The sequence below is a fragment of the Urocitellus parryii genome, chromosome 5 (genome assembly GCF_045843805.1).
Source record: "Urocitellus parryii isolate mUroPar1 chromosome 5, mUroPar1.hap1, whole genome shotgun sequence".
In the NCBI taxonomy this organism is placed as follows: domain Eukaryota; kingdom Metazoa; phylum Chordata; class Mammalia; order Rodentia; family Sciuridae; genus Urocitellus; species Urocitellus parryii.
Genome location: NC_135535.1, coordinates 47878208 through 47897790, shown reverse-complemented (window position 1 = coordinate 47897790; position 19583 = coordinate 47878208). Strand labels below are relative to the sequence as shown.

Genomic DNA, 19583 nt, shown 5'->3' with positions numbered 1-19583 from the left:
GCCACAATCCAGAGTGAAAGCTGGGACAGCACTTGGGAGACTGCTTGTTTGTGCCATGTCCCCACCTAAAGATCACAGTTACCACCTGTTTGAGATCTGGTGAAAGATCCCTGTGTGTGTCCCATAGGTTTCTGGAACTCAGCACATGCCAGATGCTGCAGTTGCTTAGGTGTCTGGATGCTGTGAGTCACTCCCCAGACCTCTTGGTCTGGATCTGCCTTAAGAGTCTAGGGAAGAGACAGGGCCGCAGAAGGTGACACTGCATCTTGTGCATCTTGGCTTCTCCCCAGGGGATGGGGACCAAGCAGGACAATCTGGGCCTAGAATTCAGATTTGTCCTCCTTTGCTATCTTGGCCTCAATAGGTCTGCAGACACCTTTATCCCAAGCCACACCTCCAAACATGACCACATGGTACCACTGGGCCCAGTTTAGACTGAAGTCTAGAGGGAGTTGCTGAAAGAAAACTGCGCTGGAGCTTTAGAAGATGCTGGTGCGAGGCAAGGCCAGCATTATTACTCCCAGTTCATTTGACTTCGCTGAGGTCCTGAGAAGGGCTTGCTCAAGGTTTCAAATAAGCCAGATGACAAAATACCTGGGGAATCTACCCAGGCTCCTGCCCTGGTGGCAGACCTTTCATTAAAGCAGAAGGCCTTAGTGTGCAGAGGTCCTGGATTCCAGCCCCAGCAAGGCGGGTGGGGAAAAAAAGACCTTTCTTTTCCAGATAAGGCAGGTCAGAGACTTCCAGAGAAGGGTCAAAAATCTTAGTCTCAGAAGCATCCTAGCTAGTAAGAATGCAGCACAGCTTGACAAATACCATTAATTTCCTTAAACCAGAGCAGTACCAACAGAGGGTGTTAGCTCCCATCATCTACAAACAAAAATGTTCTCTCCATTGGTGCCCTTATAGAAAGAGACTTTCTATGAAGTAGTAATAGTCACACTGTATCAGTATTTTGAAATATGGTTTCATTACTAAAGTAGGAGAGAAAATGCCTCTGTCTTAAACTACAAGGGGGCAGGTTTGATGTGCTTGTACATACATACACACATACACACACACACACACACACACACACACTCACACACACATACACAAATAATTTCTTTCTTTTTTTTTTTAAATTAGAGCTTTATAGTTACACAAAGTAGTTGAGTTCATCTGATAAACTCACATGTGCATGGGGGTCGATTTCAGTTCATGACACTCCACCCCACTTTCCACTCTATGCTCCCTCCCCTCTCCACTTCTCCTTTCTCTACTAGACTTCCCTTTGCTCACCTATTAATTTGTATTTATTTGGTTCTTTATGTTATCCTGACCTTTCCCGCTTTCCTTTATTTTACTCTAGCCTCCACATGAGAGAAAACATTCAACTTCTGAGTTTCTGAGTTTGGCTAATTTCACTTAGCATATTCTCCATTTCCATCCATTTACAGGCAAATGCCATACTTTCATTCTTTTTTATGGATGAGTAGAATGCCATTGTGTATGTTTCCAGCACAATTTCTTAACCCATGTCTTTTTAAAAGTGAGTTGTTCACATCTGATTACAGTGACAGGTAGATAAATATTCCTCATATGACCAGGTGTAAATGGACTTGCAAGTCCTCCAAATTAATAACGATGACTGTAGTGCAATTTGTATGTTATTGGTTTACAAAGCTCCTTCACTGGCAGTATCCTGTCAGCATGACGCTTGGAAGCCTACCTTAATTCAGCGCTTGGTGAATCATCTTTACAACTAGGTTCTGAAAACAGTAGTACATTTATAAGAGTATATTTCAATTCAGTTTCATTCCCATGTTGATACTAATAAAAGATGAATTTCAGAAAAGAATACACCGTAACACACGAAGGGTCACATGGGTGGAAATATAATACCAAAGTTAAACTAATCCATGCTTCATGAGGCAAAGCTAGTGGAGAATGAAATGCCAGAATGCAAAACAAGACCCCAAACCAAGTTTTATGACATAATAAAGGAGAAAAATCTAGTGATCTGCTTATAACCTTGATGAAGATGCTGGTGAAAAGGTGACATTTTGTAACATTCCCTACATAGGGAATCATCTGATTCAGCAGTTAGGGCCCTGAGAGTTCACCAACAATGTTTGTGTATTTCTGTTCAGTTTGGGGTTGGAGGTTGGGGACAAAGGTAAGGAAGTGGATGGAGGCATGCATTTTTAGGGATGTGCAGCCAGCCAAGGGATAGTCTTAATGATGCTTGTATTCAGCTCCCTGCATGGGAAGCATGCAGGAGATTCCAGTAGGGCCGTGCAGCGAACCTCTTCACACAAACTCACCCTTAACTTGGGACTGATGTTGTGCCACAGCTATTATGACAATCCCTAATATGCTTCTTCCCCCAAGCCTTTCTGAACTGAGAAAAATAACCTTGGCCCTGGCCATACAGAAGAGTCTTCCACATTCCACCCAAAGAGACACCAACTGGTTAGCAAACTTGGATTGCACATGATTCCATCATCACACATAACATGTTTCTCTAGTGCAAGAGTTTTCTCAGCATATCCCTGGATATCAGTATCACCTGGGAAGATGTTAACAATTCGAGTGCCACAAAATCAGAAACTCTGTTGAGGCCCGGTAGTCTATCTCCCCGTACGCCTGATGTTTATGTTTGGGAGCTACTTTTCTTTTGCCACATTTATTTTGTTCATCTGTGATAGAGGCTGAACAGCCTTCAGAAAACAGGCTGGGTTCTAGTGCCTGGTCATTTGGTAGAGGTGAGGGGTGGGAGGGGTGAAAGTAAACGTGCTAGATCACCACCCGGTTTCTGGGAAAAAATGCAAAATTGTAATGTCCAATGTTGTGTGGCAAGTAACAAGCAAACCTGGCTTTTTCCTCCTTGGGAGATCATGTAAAAGAGTAACATCCTGTTTGCTGGAGGAACACTGTATTCTCACACTGCAGATACCCGTACAGAGAGAATTCTGTATGAATTCTGGTACTGAAATGAGGCTGTACCTGGAACACATAATTAAAGACTTGTATTTGCTCAGCCCAAAGGTCCTGCCAGATGCTCTATTTTGTGTTAACAGGGAATAATAAAATCTTACAAACCTAGGTGCACCTGTTTTATATATTCAATTAATGAGGCCTTGTTATCATTCCAAAAGTATGGCAGCTTTTCCTCACGAGGATATTTACAGCATGACAGCTCCAGTGTGATTTCAAAACACTGGGCCCAGATGTAGTTGTAGTCTTGCATTCCACCTACAAACAAGCATATTTAGTTTTCGTTAAGGCCTAAAATTGGAGTGAAGCCAAGTATCACAGACCTTGGGGATGAGTGGATGAGACAGTTGCAGGGGAAATGAATGTAAACAGGAAAAGACGAATTTGACATATTAGCATGAAAAATCAAGGATTGACATGACGAGTCATGACTAGGCATCTTAAATATTTCCATATGCAAAACTGGATCAGAGTTGACTAAAGTTCAGTTGTGCATCAAAATTAAATGAGGGGTGGAGGAAGGCTCCTTTTTTATTTTTATTTTTAAAAGTTCTATATTATGAAAGGATTCTTCAAATTCCACTTCTTCCTTAAATTACATTTTAAATGGATGTAAACTAGAATAGAATTTCGAATATATCTACAAACCATTCATTTGTAAACTCATTTATAAGAAGCAAAGAACACTAGTTTTAAGGGAATAATAATGGCCAACATTTACTTAGTGTTCACTATTGCTAGGTACTGTTCAAAGTGCGTTAGGTCAACTCATTGAATCCTTATGACAATTATTACTGCCTTATACAGAGCAGGAGATATAATCCCAGATGTTAGGTCATGTGTCCAGAAATTCCTGCCTGTGGACAACAGAGACTAGGGTGTAGGCCACCTTGCCCTAGCTCCTGGGGATTGAACCCAGGGGAATTTATCACTATATCTGCAGTCCCCCTACCCCAGCTGTTTTTTTCCCCCCCTTAATTTTGAGACAGGACCTCTCACTAAGTTGCTAAGGTTGGCCTCAAAATTGTGATCCTCCTGCCTTGGCCTCTAAGTCACTGGGAATATAGTTGGGTGCCACAGCACTCAGCCTGAGTTCCCATGCTCTTACCTATTATGCCAAGGTGCTTGTGGGGGTCAGAGAAAGAATGCCACTGACTCTCAGGAGGAAAACAACGCAGAGCTCTGTGGCTTCTGGTGCTGCCAGTGCTTACATCATCTTTTTGTTTTTAACCTTCTGAAAACCCTATTTTCAAAGAGTTATTACAATTTTATTTTCTAAGATAAAAATATTTTCATATTTTAATCTCTCTGAATTGAGATATCTTAAATGTCATGCTTGAAAAAATTATGGCTTTAACTGAAAACACTTTATTCCTTTCCTGGTGGTTTATCATATTTTACAATCAATGTCATCTTGGATTTGATGGAATAACAGTAACTTTAAAGGAAGTAGATTTTAATTTGCTACACTTGATATCTGCACAAGAAAATATGTATTCTCAATTCCATCAGGATATTTGGAAGCACTGAAGTAGAAAAACAGTTTGATTTCAAGAAAATGATTAAAAGAGTATATCAGAATACTGATACATACTACTACTACTATATATAGGTAGCTGGGCGCGGTGGCACATGCCTATAATCTCAGTGGCTTGGGAGGCTGAGGCAGGAGGATTGTGAGTTCAAAGCCAGTCTCAGCAACTTTGAAAGCCATTAAACAAACTTGGTGAGATCTTGTCTCTAAATAAAATACAAAAAAGGGCCGCGGGTGTGGCTCAGTGACTGAGTGCGTCCGAATTCAATCCCTAGTAGTAATAATAATAATATACTGGACACCTGGTGGTGGCATGTGATTGAATAAATCAAATTATTTCGAAAAAATAAATACTAGATATATTGGGCTGGTATTGTAGCTCCATGGTAGAGCGCTTGCTTAGCATGTGTGAGGCACTGGGTTTGATTCACAGCACTGCAAATAAACAAACAAATAAATAAATAAAAGTAAAGGTCCATCAACAATTAAAAAAATATGAAAAATACTAGATATCAAGTAATAACTGTGTAGGCCCAGATTCTAGCCAGGAAAAGCCTATCTAATAGATTTTTATATTTCTCTCTGAACTTATTTTCACAAAAACAAAACAATAAGGAAAAGAGAGAAAAGAAAACAATATTTTTGGATGGATATGTCTCAGGTAGAAAGAATTTAAAGTGCTTTAAGGATCCCTAGCAAAGTATTCCCAATTGAAAATGCCAAGCATGGAGAGTGATCAAAGCTCTGGATAAAGCCAGTCATGCTTGGCAACAAAACCTGTAGGAGGGCCAGAAGGCTTTGCTCTCTACTCCAACGCAAATGGCTTTGCCTTTTTTTTTTTTTGAGAAGGATACACAGCTCATACATACATACTTGGGAAATTTCCAATAGTAACTATTGGGTTTTTAGCTGATTTCCTATACATTTGAATTTGTCTTCAGTTATAGACAGTGAACATTAAGGACGACTCTGCCACTGAGCAGGAGTGAGGTCCTCTCCTAGCTCCAAAGAGGGAAGAACAAGACTAGGGTAGAGACCTAGGGTGGGAATGTGGGGCCTATCTTAGCAGGGAGAGTTTGGGGTGTTGTGCTGTCTAGCTGGACCTTCTGGCTGCATGCCCTCAATCATCATCTATGCTTATTTACATTATCTGGAAAGCTGTCAACGAGCTGTCCAGACACAAAGTACTAGCTTGTGCAAGATTACTGACAGCCTGTGCATCTAAAGTGATAACTTGTGAAGGCACCTTTGGAAGTGGCCTGTGTGCAGAATTGCAGCTTGAGGGCCAGCTGGCCAGGCTGGAAGGGAATACTTTCCAGTTCCAGCTCACTGTATCCCCTTCTGGCCTTCTGCCCTTTGTCCCTCCTAATATTTTTCAGTTCTCATACTAGTGTGAGTTCCCAGATACTCCTGGGCTTCTGTTTACAGTACTCCTTCTTGCAAGAATATCTTCCTTCCATGTTCCCCACATGGTAATCTCTCTCCCTTCCTTCTTGCCATCCTATTCCAAGGGTGGAAACTGGAGGACCCTGTCTGCTGTGTCCTGCCTGAAAAGCCCTTTTTTTTTTTTTCTTAATTTCTTTATGCCATAGATGTTCTCTTTTTTTTTTTTTTTAAAGTGAGAGAGAGAGAGAGACTGAAAAGCCCTTTTATTGAGCCTGCAAAGTAGCTTTCTAAGAAGGGTACTTCTTCCTGATATCCAGCTTTTCATAACCTGGAATGTCTAGCCATTATTGGTTCTCCACTACTGCATGACAATAATAAGCTGGATCTAAGTATCAACAACTGTCCCTGTGAAATGGGACATAAGCATTGCAATTCTCTAAGGTCTTCACAATTTCCCTATTGTCTTTTGGCTTTTGTGTAGCTATTGTGTATCTACTGGTTTGTATATCCCTATGGTACACAGGTATCTTTTCTAAATCTTCATTCTTATTCTAATTACACAATCACAATTACTTATTTGCCTTAACCTTGAGGGTAAGATCTGCTGTGTCTTGTTCATCTTTCTTGGTACAGTTCTGGCTCAGAGCATGCGGATATTGAATGAATACCTGAATGAATAAAAAAGGCCATTGGCAGTGAGGGACATGTCTGAGCATCTCTCACCTCCACTGCTTCTGTGGTATTAGCTAATGGAGAGAAGATTGAGAGACACAAACCAGCTGGTGCCCTTGGGTGATGACAATAAGGAGAATGGAAGAAATGAAGAGAAACTCACCTTGAAGTGGATACCAAGAGTAACCATTTGTAACTCCATTGGGAAAGTTCATTTTATTTTTACACTGATCTCCTTTAGTCATGTTGGGATTTCTTGAAGCATAGGTATGTGCAAGATGTTGAAAAACATCATCATCAGGAGTTAAGCTTCGGGAGAGCAATGTTCCAGTTGCTGCATTTGAAAGACACATCAAGACCTTTCAATTAACTTATAGTAAGATGTTAGCAAATACATACTCACGTTGCACATAAATGCTCTCATTTCCACGGAGAGATCCACCCATTTCCATCAATGCTCCCTCTATTCTTTTTTCCACTTTTTCATAAACAAATACAAGGTGATATCTCACAAAATAAGTCAGATACATATCCAGATTTCTCCTAAATCAGCTTAAAAATTAGACATCCTCTTGGTACTCTTGCTGATTTCTGAAGGTTGGCAAACTTTCCTTAGGTATTCAGGGGGTTGAAGGAAGCCAGTAATATTTTAAGTCCTTGAGTTTTAAAAGGAGTCAGCAATTACCATTCATATGATTAGCAAAGAAATGTAATTTGTTCTAGTTTTATTTTGTTTCAGCCATGTAGCCTCTTGTGAGGTGATCTAAGTCTGATTTTACTATTTTACTCATGAATATCACACTACTGGCTTCAGTTCAGCCACACTGCACATCCACTGCTTCAGAATTTATAGGAAGGATGGCTTAGGGTTGGGAAATTAAAGCTCCTTCTAACCCAGCCAGAGATGTTAAGCAATGGGAGAAGGGTTCCTCCTCACATAGAGGCACTACATTTGTAGCTCTGCTCTGCACTTAGAAAGCCAGAGTGGGTCCCACATTTGCTTACCTTGAACACCATTATCAAATGGGTAACTGGCCACCAATGCACCACCGTGGAGGTTTGCAGAGAGGACAAATGTCTCCGATTTTAGCCACTTCATGATTGCCAGAGTTTCAGGCTGCCTTGATACATTATTATATTCAAAGGCATCAGGGAAATTTCTATTCAGGTCATACTGGTTATAATTTTCCCTTTAAAAGAAAGAACTTTTTAGGGCTCATTGATGTTGTTACAAGGGAAAAGATTCTTGCAGTGCAAAGACCTTTGGATTAGGCTCCAGGTGTTTCCCAAATGTGGTAGATGGCAGCCTTGGTGCCTCCAACAAACCACACACATTTACACCCTACGTGGTCTCCTCCTCCTGTCTGACCTGCTCTTACCAATAGAACATTAACTATTGTAACCTAAGCAGAAGCTTTTGGTAAGTCTTTGCATTCTGGGACTTTTGCCCTTAGAAAACTTTCTTTTGGAGCTTGAGACTCCAGTGGTAGATACATGGAGAGTCCACATGGAGAAATGAAGAGTCCCGGGGACAGCCAGAATGAGGACCCAGGTGAGGCACTTGGACTGGCCATTCCAGCCTTGTTCTGCTCTGCCCAAACTCCTGATTTACAGGGGAAAAAAAAAAAAGCTATTGTTTCAACTCACCAGTTTAAGAATGGTTCCTTATGTAGCAGAAACAACAGGAGGAGTGAGCTATTTTATATTTATAAAAAGTGGAATGTTTAAATATGCTAAAAAAACCCCTAAAACTGAAGAGAATCCAGTGGTGAGATTTTATTTTTAGTAAAGCAAAATATTTCTAAATTGTGCAAATATAAATATACGTTAAACATTTGAAAATTTCTAAACCTTCCAAGACAGCTTGAAACAGAAACTGTTTAAACCAGAACTACTATAAGACTGATTCTTCTTTGTGGTTAGATCACTGGCTTAATAAATCAACCACTAATGATTGAGGGTGTGCACTACCCCAGGCAACCAGGAGCTCACCGCAATGAACATACCAGACATGATCCCTGCCCTCAGGGAGCTTGCTTTTTAGTGGGGAGAGAGAGATTACACAAAAAATTGGACCCTACAAATTGGGATATGAAGGTAAAGAGCTGGGTGACCTAAGAGTATACTTACCAGGGTGCCTAATATATGATACAGGTCAGGGAAGGAGTCTTTGAGGAAATGCTATGTCAGCAGCGGGAGGAGGTAAAGAGAGAGTGGAGGTGCCAGACGCCTGTGCCCAGAAAGTACTGGGAGAAGAGGGAGAAGGACCAGAGAGGCAGGAGCCCAGGGCGCAGGGGGGGTGGCCAGTGGAGGCGGTACCGGTAATGAGGATTTCAAGATTCATCCTGCAAGCAGCAGGCAGGAGCTCCAGCACACTGAGGCAGAGTGCTGGCTGGGAGATGCTTCACTGTCATCTAACTCCTCTTTCCAGGGCCAACAGGTACCTGATGGGAGCCTTTCCGTTTTTTCTTGTTTTAAAATAAAGTTAGACCAGTCCATCTCACCTTCCATTACTGTAGAAACAGTCAGGCTTTTTGACAGCTTCGAATCCATCTGGGTTCATTGATGGCATGATGTGTATCCGGGTACTATTGATCAGATTCGTGATTTCAGGGTCTTTCCCATAGCTGGTGACGAGATAGTCAATCAGATGGAGCAGCAGCTCCCTCCCGACAGTCTGTGTGGTGGAAGAGAAAGGGGGTGTTTTAGGTCAGAAGCAATAAGGAAAATTATTCCTGGAGGACAAATCCCTCAGCAGGGGCCTGAATGCATGATATATTGGACCAAAACTAGTCCATAGGACCACTAATTCCTCCAGCACAGGGCAATCAGGCAAGTGATAATCAATCCCTGGATGTGCTGCAAAGTATTTGTTACTCAAAATTACTCTGTTGTAAATAGTTTACTTTTTATCTTGGGGATAGGGATTGAAACAAGAATAATTATTTTTTAAAAAGAATTACAGCCAGGTTCAGTAGTGCATACCTGTCATCCCAGCTATTCAGAAGACTAAGGAAGGAGAATGGCAAGTTCGAGGGCATCCTGGGCAACTTAGCAAGGAGACCATGCCTCATAAAAAACTTTTAAAAAGGGCAGTGGGTGTACCCAACTAGGTGCCCTTCAACAGATGAATGGATAAAGAAAATGTGATATGTATATACAATGGAATATTATTATGACTTCATGAAATCTGCTGGTAAATGGGTGGATCTGGAGACTACCATGCTAAGTGAAATAAACCAATGCCCCAAAACCAAAGGACAAATGTTCTCTCTGATATGCAGATGCTAGGGAGGGTGGGAAGGAGAAACAGAAGTTCAGGTGGATTAGACAAAGGGAAATGAAGAGAAGGGAGGGAGGACAGGAATAGGAGAGACAGTGGAATGAATGAGTCATAACTTTCCTATGTTCATATATGAATACACCATTAGTGAAACTCCACATCATGTACCACCACAAGACTGGGATCCTACTTAGAATAAGCTCTATTCCATATATGTATAATATGTCAAAATACACTCTACTGTCCTGTATATCTAAAAAGAACAAATAAAAAATAAAACACAGGAGATATTTTTAAAAAGAAAGAAAGAAAAGAAAAGAACTCAAGCCAAGAGCTGACAATGAGATTCACCAGCCAAAGGCAAAGAAAGCCAGGTTTAAAAGGCTTGGGTTGAGTGTGAATTCAGTTAACAGTAGAACTAGTCATCAGTTCTATTTACAGTCAAAATGTAACCAGTTATTTTTAGTTTTACTTCAGTTTTATTCTTCTGTTAATAAATTTTAGTAGGATTAAGTTTAAAGATTTAAATATAATCATACTTAGGTCAATTTGAATATGATTACATTTTATACATCTTAAAAGTACCAACTCATAATATAAAATAGAAATATACAAGTGTCTGGGAAATAGTAATAAAGGTTATTCTGGGTGAAAGTATTCTGATAACTTGTTCCCTCTTATTTTTCTAGTATTACTTTCTAGTATCTTTTTGTCATTTTTATAAAAACAATAAAGTCATGATTCTTTCAGGTACAAAAGTGTGTAATCAAAGTATTTTCTGTTTGTCTCAACATACCACAAGAAGTCACAAGTGCTCAACTGGAGAGGGTATATAAAAACCTTGGGAATATGACAAAGAATAATTTTCAGATAATTTGAAAAATGCTGAGGCAAACAGATGAAATTTCAGAGGGAGTTAAAATCTCTTTTTTCGGTTGGTCCATACTTGCTGCCTCTGTAACAGCAGAGTTCAACCAAATATTATTCAAATTAATTCCTCCCAACTTTAATATAAATGTCTCAAACATTCACTCATGTTTTATGTATAAACCTCCTTCCCTTCCCAATTTTAAAACTTTAGAATTAAGCCTTTGACTATGAAACCTTGGAGAGTTCAAATTTTAAGAAAGAATGTGGTGAAAACAGTGTCCCTTAGCTTACCCGGCCTTTCATCCAGCACACTCACTTCCTTTCTGTGAGAGTATGGACTTCATGAAAGGACCCCCAGTAAGAGCCTGGGAGGCCTGGAGCACACACACTGCGTGGGGAGCCTTTCACTGGTGATTCAGACGGTCGTTAAAATGGCAATAACCCAGAAGGCAGAAAATAAAGTCTCCATCAGGTTTAGTTCAATTCAGCCAACTTGGAATTTGCCAGACAGATAAAAACGAGTCTAGATCTTCAAAGCATGTTTATAACACAATGGGGAAAATTTGAAGGAACAATCCACAACACCGTTAGTAGGGGGCAAGAGAGAGTGGGAAAGGCAGACAGGCAGACAGACACAGACAGACAGAAACTTCAGTTCTGGGGTTCCACAATGGTGTGTTACAGATTTAATTCATTTGCCTGATGGTCTAGCTAATCCTCCTTGGTCAAATATCGAGCCTACAGATTCCATTATCTAACATACAGTCCCTAGCCTCCCACATCTGGGTTCAGCGACCTGCCTGTGTGGCCCCTGCACATCCTACCACTACGCTATCTAATGCCACTCACATAGGTTACAGTTAACCTAGCTGGGCACCCCTTCCCTACTTCACCATCTAAGCCTTGAGAGTAAGGATCTGAACCATTTCCCTCTGTATCCCTGGTATATCTTGCACATTTCCTGGTGTATCATGAATTTGGTAATTGTTAATTACTTACTGTTGACAAATCCAGTACAAGATCAAGACAACCCTGAGAAAGAACTTTTGGAAAACACGAAGACCCACAGTACTTAGGAAGAAGAGATGTTCAAAATGATAGTTATTTTGTTTGAAGGATTTTCAGTACTGAACAAAATTTACAGGGATGTGGCGGGGGGGCTGACATTTCTGCTTATGACAAGAAATCTAAATATCTGGTCACACTGGCTCAGCCTCACCAAAAAGAGATGGAGAAACAGATCACTATTTGAGGAATCTTCTACATGCTAAAAATGAACTTGACACTTCACCTGGAATAACCATTAGCTCTGTCTAAACCTAAAAAGAAAGAACTATTTAAATTCATGTGGTATAATTGAGAACAGTTTGCTATCTAGAAAGTGGTGGAAAAAAGTTTTGGAAGAACAAGCTTTTACATTTTTGTTCGAACAAATTTGGCACCTCTATCTCATGGTGACTACACATCCCAGACTTTCTAAGACAGGCACAATTTCAGATATTATGTCTTATTGTCTGCATAAACCATTAAAATACCCTCTAAGTACAAACATTTAGATATACAAATTGCATCACATAAACTGTTTCTATACTGAGATGTGTAAAAGTCAAATGTGCTTTATTTTTAGGTTGAAAATATGCTCATTATTTGTAGGAAATGTTTTTTCTTTCAACCTATATATCTGGAATACAATAAAGTATAAACAAATGTTACTAAATGTAAGATTCTAAATGTGATATGGGTTTTTCAAAAGTCTAAACCCAAATAAACAATCATAGTAAAAACTGACATTTAAGAAACAGAAACTTAAATTCCCAGGGTGCTACCTCCTCCCCCAAGTCAGAATTGTAGTTTAGTTGAACTTAAGAAAAAATTCAAATACCTACTCTCACAGTAATCAAGATGTGGCCCCAAGGTCAAGGCCACTGGGGCTGGAATCCAAGGTCTGACCTATACTTTACCTGTTGCTGGGTGAGCTTAAAACTCTAGACACTCAATTCTTAAAACACAGTCATACCTCACTTCATTATTTCCACTAGAGAAGAATTAGAGAGGTCTTAACCAACCAGCAATTGCCCAAGTAAAATAGTTTTTTTTTTCTAAAAATAAAAATAACAAAATAAAAGCACTGGGTGGGGAGATAAAAAGCACAGAACAGCACAGAGAGCTTTAGGAAGGAAGGAGGTATGGAGACCCTCCTGGGTGGCTCTCCTGCAACCACACTGAGGCCAAGGATGTTATGTTCCCAGCGTCAGGACATGACCAGAGCTTTAAGTAAAGCTCAATTTTAGATTATTGATTTTAGTGTCCACAAATCGAGACAATAGCCGAATGAGGGGGTGGGGGAAGGCAAGGGGGATAGATCTCAACCCCAAACAATCTGAATACCTATGGAATAAGGGAAGAGTAGGACTCCATTCAGTGTGTACTGGCATCGATCCTTCCAGTTAGAAAAGTCTAACTAAACTTCAGGTGTGTCATTAGGAGGCTGCATATATTAAACCTAGAATTGGGGTTTCTACAATTTTAAGTTCCAATGTGTATATAAACCAGGGCCTGGAGGAACTAGAAAAACACCTGCTAGACTTACTAAAATGAGGAAGATGAAATCTCAGAAATGTTCCTCCCATGCTTTTTTATAAAGTACGGGCACATCAGGGGACAAAGGCTCCTCTGGATGCTTTGTCTGCAAGCTCCCAGGGGTGACTCCTCTGCAGTCAGGAGAAGCAAGCAGGAATTTGGAAGACAAAAGGTTCCAAGACAGGCAACTGGGAAAATCTCTTTCAGTGTTGCTCCTTCTAAAAGCTTGTTACTGTTTTGTATGATCAATAAGCCAAAGTGTTCTCATTAAATGATTCTGGAACAACTGAGTATCCATCCAAACAAAATTAGTTTGAGGGAGACCAAAGATCTATATACAACAACTAAAACAATAAAATCAGAACATTCCAAAGACAGTTAAAAAGGCAGATCCACTGGATAAGGCTTAATGCTCAGGCTCCAGATTCAGATGGTTTTGTGGTAAAACCCAAACCTGGATCACTTAGAGCCTTGCTAAATTGCCAGGCTGGCCTCAAACCTGCCTCTTCCTGCCTCAGCCTCCCGAGTAGCTGGGGCTTTGGGCCTGTACCACTGTGTCCACAATAACATCTTTTCTTTCTTTCTTTCTTTTCTTTTAAGTTACTGTCTTGCCTTTAGTTTTTTTAAAAAATAGATTGGAACTGGGCCAATGTGGTCATGTGTAGTTGTAATCCCAGTTACTGGGAGGCTGAGGCAGGAGGATAGAGAGTTTGAGGCCAGCCTGGGCAACTAGTGAGACCCTATCTCAAAATAAAAATGAAAAGGTCTGGGAATGTAGCCCAGTAGTACAGCATCCCTGGGTTCAATCTCCAGTACTATTTTTTTTTTAAGTTTTAATCTTTATTTTAAAAACATAATAACCAGGTGAGATAGAAGGAGTCATTTTCCAACACTGCTCATATACACTCAAATTGTAGGTTCTTCATGGTTTATTCTGAATTGCAAAAATTCTCTCTGTGCTTTCCTTTACTCAATCCTGGCTGCCATAATCAGACAGAAAGTTCAAGTTGCTTTTTTTTTTTCTTGGATATGTAGTAGAAAACTTAACAGATTATTTTTAATAAGGAAAAGACCTAATTCTAAAACAAGGTATAAAGAGGTGGAGATTCATGGGGGAAAATGGCCAAACTGGGTACTCCTGATGCTGCTGCTCCCACTGTCATAGAGTCACCATATCAAGTGGTAACAACACATGCCCACATACATGCACATAGGAGAGAGAAAACATTTCAAAAATAATGTGGCCAATCTTGTACATCATGCCCCTCAGCATATATGTACCTCCTATAGGGACTGTCCACATCAGGTCCATAATCTCCCAGAAGATCCAAAGATCCTGAGGTTGGAGGTCAAACTTTGTACCAATGTAACAAGGAATACCTCCAGAGAAGGTTAAGGATCACTGCCCTAAAATACTAACTACATTACTTTTTCTTCTTCTCTTTTCTCTTTTCAGTGCTGGAGATTGAACCCAGGGCCTTGAACAGTTAGGCAAGTGCTCTGCCACTGAGTTATCCCCCAGCCCCTTATCTTGCTTTTCTTTTTTTCTTTGTCACCAGGGATCAAACCCAGGGGTGCTTAACTACTGAGCCACATCCACAGTCCTTTTTATATTTTATTAGAGACAAGATCTCTCTGAGTTGCTTAGGGCCTCACTAAATTGCTGAGGCTGGCTTTGAACTTGTGATCCTCCTTTCTCAGCCTCCCTAGCTGCTGAGATTACAGGAGTGTACCACTTGGCCAAGCTACATTGCTTTTTAATAAGATAGGAAAACAGAGAATGCTTTCAGTGCCAAAAGATTTAAGTAAGGAACAAGGTGGTGGTTAGACCCTGTGCCAAGTGACTTTTTTGCTCCTAGGTTAGGCCATTGCTTTTTCTAACTCCCAGTGGCACCAGGATGGCTGACTATTGAAGTCTTCAAGTTAAAAATAATAACTTTCTTAGCAGTCCCATGGAGCCCACAGATGCTTCTACCAGCTGGGACATGAAAGGGGTTTACATGTTTCAGATCCTCACCTCAAAACACACCAAGACTTTTTCCTCTGCCGAATCTCAGTCCTCACTATTCCTTAAATAAGCAGGGTGAACTAGAGAGACTTGACATTATGGACACACTAACTACACCAGAAAATTGGGAAACTGCATGGAAAGAATAGCCAATTAGTGTGTGTGTGTGTGTGTGGGGGGGCAATGTTTCTTCTTATCTTTGGAAGTTTCAGTTCTGAGGGTTAATTTCTGAGTTGCAGACTGCAACTCCTGAAGCACCAGGAATTCAATAAATAAACTACTGAAGGCAAAGAGTGCCACCTGTCTCTTATTAAAAATGGATTCCAAGGGACCTTGATCAATAGACTGGGCAGCAAAAGGGAAAGACATCTGGGCTACTCTAATCGTTGTTTTATTAAAAGCAACTTTGGTTGGACTCCCAGCAATCTCAAGTTTTTTGTTTGTTTGTTTGTTTTTTTTAAAGAAACAGTGCATTATGTTCAGAAAGCCACAGATAGATCAAACTTCACTGGCCCCCAAGATACCTACTCTTTTCTGAGAGGCAGATGTTTGCATCTTTGCTCTGGCTGCAAGAAAAGTACCTTCTCTAAGCTGGGCAGGTTGGTCAGCATGCCTGGCAAGGGCAGGCTGTGTGCGTCATGAAGGGTGGAGCCAGTTCCCCAGGAGCCTGGGCTTGGAGAGGGTGAAGCCAGGTCAGGAAGCTTAGCACTGATGAGAGCAAGCCACCCAGGCTATTGCAAATCTGTAGTGTTCCAACAAGTGAGCAGGTTGTACTTATTGGAATATGCATTTACACTGACATTTTTAAATTACATGTTTAATAATGCATTCTGCACATTCCTGTGCATATTTTTTTTTTTTTTTTATGGTGATGTCAGGAAACTACCTTTCTACACTTGACTGCCCAGTCTTATTGAATCCTGGTAAGTGGAAAATACTGCAGTTGTCATGTTCTCAAAAGTCTAAGGAAGTAAGGTGAGAAAGGGAGATGAACATCTTCAACTGTGTGCCAGATGGCTGGGCAGGTAAGAGTGGCAAAAGGATATTTTGTGAAACAAAAAGAATTTATTTCTTCTAACTTGAAAAAGAGGTCAGACGTTATGAAGGCATTCAACAGTATCTGTGGAATGATGGGTCTGAGAGAACCCTAAGTGTGCCTACCTCAAAGTGAACATTGAAACCATTGAGTATGTCAGGGGTAGTGGTGCAGTCCTGTAATCCAAGACTGAGGCAGGAGGTTCGCAAGTTCAAGACCAGCCTCAGCAACTTAGCAAGGCCATTAGCAACTTAGCAAGATCTTGTCTCAAAATGAAAAAGTAAAAAGGACTGGGATATAGGTCAGTGGTTAAGCACCCCTGGGTTCAAACCAAGAAAGAAAGAAAGGAAGGAAGGGAGGGAAAGAAAGAAAATACTGAGTATTGGATTAAGAGCCACAAAAGTATTCAAAAGCCAGATGTTAGGAATCTGGATAGCTATTTGGAATTTTCTGATTGTTCTGAGTTCAAATAAATAGAGCTCCTTTGCTGGGTGACCTTTATGCTGACTTGGATGGGGGCACAATCAACCCGGGAAGGATGGAAGGCCTTGGCTGGGAGGAGTTGAGAGCTAGAGCACTGTTTGCAGCTTCAAGAACAAAAACAGGCCAGGTTACTCTCACAGGGCACTAGGTCTATGACCGAATGGCTGTGCTGCTGCTGGACCCCGATTCCTTAAACTCCTTCAGAAGGTCTCACAGAAAGACCTTGCAGGGCCTTACTTCTTTGTTGCAATATGTGAGTCTTCTTTATGTTTCCTCTTTAGCATTTACATGGAGCTCAAGAGACCTGAGGGGAAGTGTGTCTGGTGACTTTGCAGAAATTCACGCCATGTCCATACCTCATCTCCATGCATATTTCCTACGTATTTGAATTCTGGAATCCCAACTCTGTGTTCCTTAGGAAACCGTCCCACGACAAGAACCCATAGGTTTCTACCTTTATTGGGAAGAAAAAAGAGAAAAGTAAGTTCATCTCTTAAAATGACAAATGAACTCTGGGAGAATGAGAATAGACCAGCGATGTTGTTTTTCCCACCTTACTTTTAACATTTCATGGTGACTTCAGTTCATATAATTAACATTTTAAGTGCTTAAAATATTCTTGTTTATTGTCAGAATTTAGGGAAACCCTTTCAATTCAACACAAATATTTATTATTCTAGGATGTGATTTTTAGAAATTGAACACTTATTAGGTTACATAGATCTTACTTTTCTAAAATGTTTATATACCTCACTTTAAGAACCTGGAGCCTCACAGAAACAATCTTGGGAAGGCACGCAATTTAACAAAGTTAAATTACAGTTGATGGTTGACTGGAAGGGGGGCCATCACTTGCAGCACAAACAAAATGAAAAAAGCAACAGTAATAAAACATGTAACTCAGGAGGGAGATTGTTTTTAAAGTAAGAACTCCTGAATCCTGTATTCAAATGCTAAAGCGACAAGCCCCCTGTGGCTGTGTTTTTGATGTGCATGAGTTCTGCAAAGTAAATTAGAAACCACAACCTGTGCTAACAATACCAAGGAAAACTTCTAAATCCCAGCTCTGCCTTAGACTGGAAGGGCAGAAACAAGATCATCAAGAACTGCCAGGACTGTGTCTGTGCCTATATCACAGCTGGTACCTGGTTCACCTCACCTCAAGCAATCCTGTCAGGACCCTCTGAGATGGATTATTAATCAAACTTCCCAAGTGAGAAAACTGATTACCAAAAATATTAAGTAAACTTCTTATGATCATAAAAGAGACCACAACTTAAGCCCCAGAGCCATGCCTTCAACCCTGGTCTATTTGATTTCAATTCTAGTGCTCCTTTCACTAACAAAAACTATCCATCTCTCAGAAGGCTTGGTTTCCCAACCAGTAAGAGCAAAGAAGTCCTTTTCAATTCTAAAATTGTCTGGTGCTTTTAATACAAACAGTTTAAAGTTGGAGATTGGGATTATGTTTGATCTTTATCAGGTATATACAAAGTTCAAATTATCTGTGATAACTCAGCTGTATGTGGAATTTAAGAGTCCAGGAAAGGAATTTAACAGCAACTAATAGGCTAATGTTGAGAGGGTTTCTGCAGAATTGCTGATTTGGTTCCTCAAATCAGGGATCTTACAGGCTGGGGAACACTCAGTTGCAATGAGTAGCTGAAGGAGAAGCAGATATTGGATTGTCTTTTTCAACATTTACTCATAATATTATTAGAATGATTTTTTAGGGAAATTTGTCATGAACAAGTTGATGCTTTAAATTCAGTAACTAGGAATTTTCAGAAAATGTTCACAAAATGCAGTTTGTCTGATTGATGGCTCCCTGTTCAGTATAGAGTTCACCTCCATTTATTTATTTGATTACTACATCTAGACATTCAGCCTGGATCAGTGACATGCTCCATGCCCAATGATTTTTTTAACATGTTTTTTTTTTTTAGTTGTAGATGGACACAATTTCTTTGTTTTATTTATTTATTCATAATAGCTAAACTGTGGATCCAACCTAGATGCCCTTCAGTTGATGATTGGATAATGAACATGTGGTATATAAACACAATGGAATACTATTCAGCATTAAAGAGAACAAAATCATGGCATTTGCAGGTAATGGATGGAGTTGGAGAAGATAATGCTAAGTGACGTTAGCCAATCCCCAAAAATGAAATGCCAAATGTTTTCTCTGCTATAAGGAGGCTTATTCATAGTGGGGTGGTGGTGGGGAGCATGGGAGGAATAGACAAACTCTAGATAGAGCAAAGGGGAGGAAAGGGTAAGGAGGAGGCATGGGGGTAGGAAAAACAGTGGAATGAGATGGACATCATTACCCTAAGTACATGTATGAAGATACGAATGGTGTGACTCTACTTTGTATACAGTAAGAGACTTGAAAAATTGTGCTCTATATGTGTAATATGAATTATAATGCATTCTGCTGTCATGCATAACAAATCAGAATTTAAAAAAAGATTAGGGATTTGAAAACAAAAAGATTGGAAATAAATAAAGATGCTCATTATCACTACAAAAAAAAAAAAAAAGAAAGTTCGTTCAAGGCCAGCCTCAGAATCAGTGAGACCCTAAGCAACTTAGTGAGATTCCATCTCAAAAAGAAAGAGACCTGGGGGTGTGGCTCAGTGGTAAAACATCACTTTGTTAAATCCCCACCACTAAAGGGGGAAAAAAGCAACCATTCTGAGTTTGCCATGTAGACATGTCCATTCCATCTAGTCATTCCCCACCAGAA

At 40.2% G+C, this 19583-nt stretch overlaps 1 protein-coding gene across 1 annotated transcript in view; it reads right to left on the bottom strand.

Moving 5' to 3' along the window:
- The window catches only part of Cpm (carboxypeptidase M), a 62577-nt gene that overhangs the window by 8394 nt on the left and 34600 nt on the right, over positions 1-19583 (bottom strand). The window contains exons 3-7 of the mRNA XM_026386606.2: positions 17188-17285; positions 9076-9248; positions 7577-7761; positions 6735-6905; positions 3085-3237 (exon numbers count right to left, since the gene is read on the bottom strand). Of these exons, the coding sequence (XP_026242391.1) occupies positions 3085-3237; positions 6735-6905; positions 7577-7761; positions 9076-9248; positions 17188-17285 (780 nt within the window). The remainder of the gene's footprint in view (positions 1-3084; positions 3238-6734; positions 6906-7576; positions 7762-9075; positions 9249-17187; positions 17286-19583) is intronic.